This window comes from Asparagus officinalis, chromosome 4 (assembly GCF_001876935.1).
Source record: "Asparagus officinalis chromosome 4, Aspof.V1, whole genome shotgun sequence".
NCBI classification, from domain to species: Eukaryota; Viridiplantae; Streptophyta; class Magnoliopsida; order Asparagales; family Asparagaceae; genus Asparagus; species Asparagus officinalis.
This window is the reverse complement of record NC_033797.1, coordinates 49,065,758-49,067,651: the sequence shown is the minus strand read 5'-3', so window position 1 is coordinate 49,067,651 and position 1,894 is coordinate 49,065,758. Positions and strand designations below refer to the sequence as shown.

Here is a 1,894-nt window from a genome sequence, read left to right as displayed (position 1 = left end):
CTACCCATCTTAACATCTCAATGTACCACCATCCTTGACGTCTCCTCCTTAACAAAAAACCAAATCTCCGGTAACCATACCTCAGCCACATAAGCATCAATCGGCTAGCCACCGTGGTCAATGTGCTTGGTCTCAGCACCGGGAGTGAGGTAACTTGGGTGCAGCGCAAGCCCTGTGATGTCTACTACCATCAGTTCGCAGATGGGACTGCTGGTGGCAGTCATCACATGGCTTGCATTGCACCCAAGTGACTTCACTGCCCGTGTCAAGAACCAAGTACATCGGCCCAATCCTCACACAGCCGAGGTACGGTCACTGGCGTTGGTGACTTCTCGCTCAGGTTTTGCTAAGCCGTAGGTGACGATAAGGGTTGGCGGTGGTTCCGGCCTAAAGAAAATTATTGGTTAAAATCTTAGGAAGAAAATTACGAAATTTTGATTACCAAGCACTCTCGTTGCCCTCTTTTTCTCATTACACTGCGGCAGCGAAACCCTACTTCTCGTCTCTTGCTTCCGTTTATCCAAGACAGTCGGACGAGCCTTCGGCCGTGGTGGGGGATCCAACGGAGTCAGATTCTTGGGTTTCACGCCCGAATATAAGCTGTGCGGGACGAGGCGGCGCGGGCTGCTGCTGCTGAGGAGGCTTGGTGATGAGGCGGCAGCACTGGCGGCGGACGCGCTGTGATCGGAGGCGAACGAGCAGGGTCTGCGACTCTCTCAATCTCCTCTCTGAAGCTTCAAGCTGCAATTTTCTTGTCAAAAATCGCTCCAAGATCAAACCTTTACGATCTTGATTGGATTAAATCGGTACCTGGGTTATGTAATAAGCGACGCGCTGCTTGTTGTGCTCGACCTCACGGGTTCTGTGGGCAATTAGCGCGAGAAGAGCCTCCTCGTGATCCTCGGTGGACAATGGCGATTCGTCTTCTTGCTGTTGTACGGGTTTTTCGCCGGTGATGGGTTCGTCGGCGATGGGGTCTTCGAGTTTAGGTTTCTTGAGGGGGAAATGATGATGATGGTGATGATGAGAGTCCATTGAGTATGGGGTCTTCGAGTTTAGGTTTCTTGAGGGGGAAATGATGATGATGGTGATGATGAGAGTCCATTGAGTAATCGAATGGAGAAGTTTAAGAGGTTGAGGGGGAAATGATGATGATGGTGATGATGAGAGTCCATTGAGTAATCGAATGGAGAAGTTTAAGAGGAAGAAGCGCCGCCTGCGTTTAATTTGATGTGAGCAACGGCTACTGTATGGTAGTGATTTTTTTTGGCGAGGTTTAGTTGAGAGGGAGATCAAAACTGAGGGCTTTATAAATTTCGCATTTGATAAGGGTTATTTACATTTAGGGTTTTTTTGCATATATGTACACCTCTCAAATATTCCAGATTTGCAAATTTATCCCTCAAATCTTGGTATCGGCTCTGCTTTAGCTTTTCTACTCCTCTAACTTAACAACGCTGAATTTTAAACAAGGCGATGTCAAATTTTACAATAGTTTCCAACATTTTTGCAACGTTCCCATTCTAAGGCTAAAAAGTGTTAAGTGAGAAGCGTAGAAAAAATCAATGTGAGAGAATTGGGGGCTGATTTTACAAATACCATGATTGAGGGATAAATTTACAAATATAAACGCTTTGAGAGGTAATATGCAAAAACCTCTTACATTTATGTTTTTTTTTTGGGAAGCATTTTACATATACCTCTTTCTATTATTTAACAAAGAGACTTTCCTCACAGCCCATGGCAAAAAAAACTCAGGAAATCTCCTTATGATTTATAATAAGTTTTAAAATATAAAAATAACAAACATGAAGGAGAAGAGAAAAAAATCAAAATGCTACATTTTTAATTCCATTCTTCGTCTCGACATCCTCAATGGCTCATTTATTAACCT

General features: G+C 44.3%; 1 protein-coding gene and 1 long non-coding RNA gene across 2 annotated transcripts in view; one reads left to right on the top strand and one right to left on the bottom strand.

Moving 5' to 3' along the window:
• LOC109838659 (U5 small nuclear ribonucleoprotein 40 kDa protein-like) overlaps positions 1–596 on the bottom strand; it is a gene marked incomplete at its 5' end in the record, with an annotated part of 11,889 nt that extends 11,293 nt beyond the window's left edge. Inside the window, one exon of the mRNA XM_020407084.1 lies at positions 443–596. Within this exon, the coding sequence (XP_020262673.1) occupies positions 443–596 (154 nt within the window). The remainder of the gene's footprint in view (positions 1–442) is intronic.
• Positions 949–1,261, top strand: LOC109837406. The gene is made up of 3 exons (XR_002246264.1): positions 949–989; positions 1,060–1,133; positions 1,204–1,261. It is a non-coding gene; the product is annotated as an uncharacterized LOC109837406 (long non-coding RNA).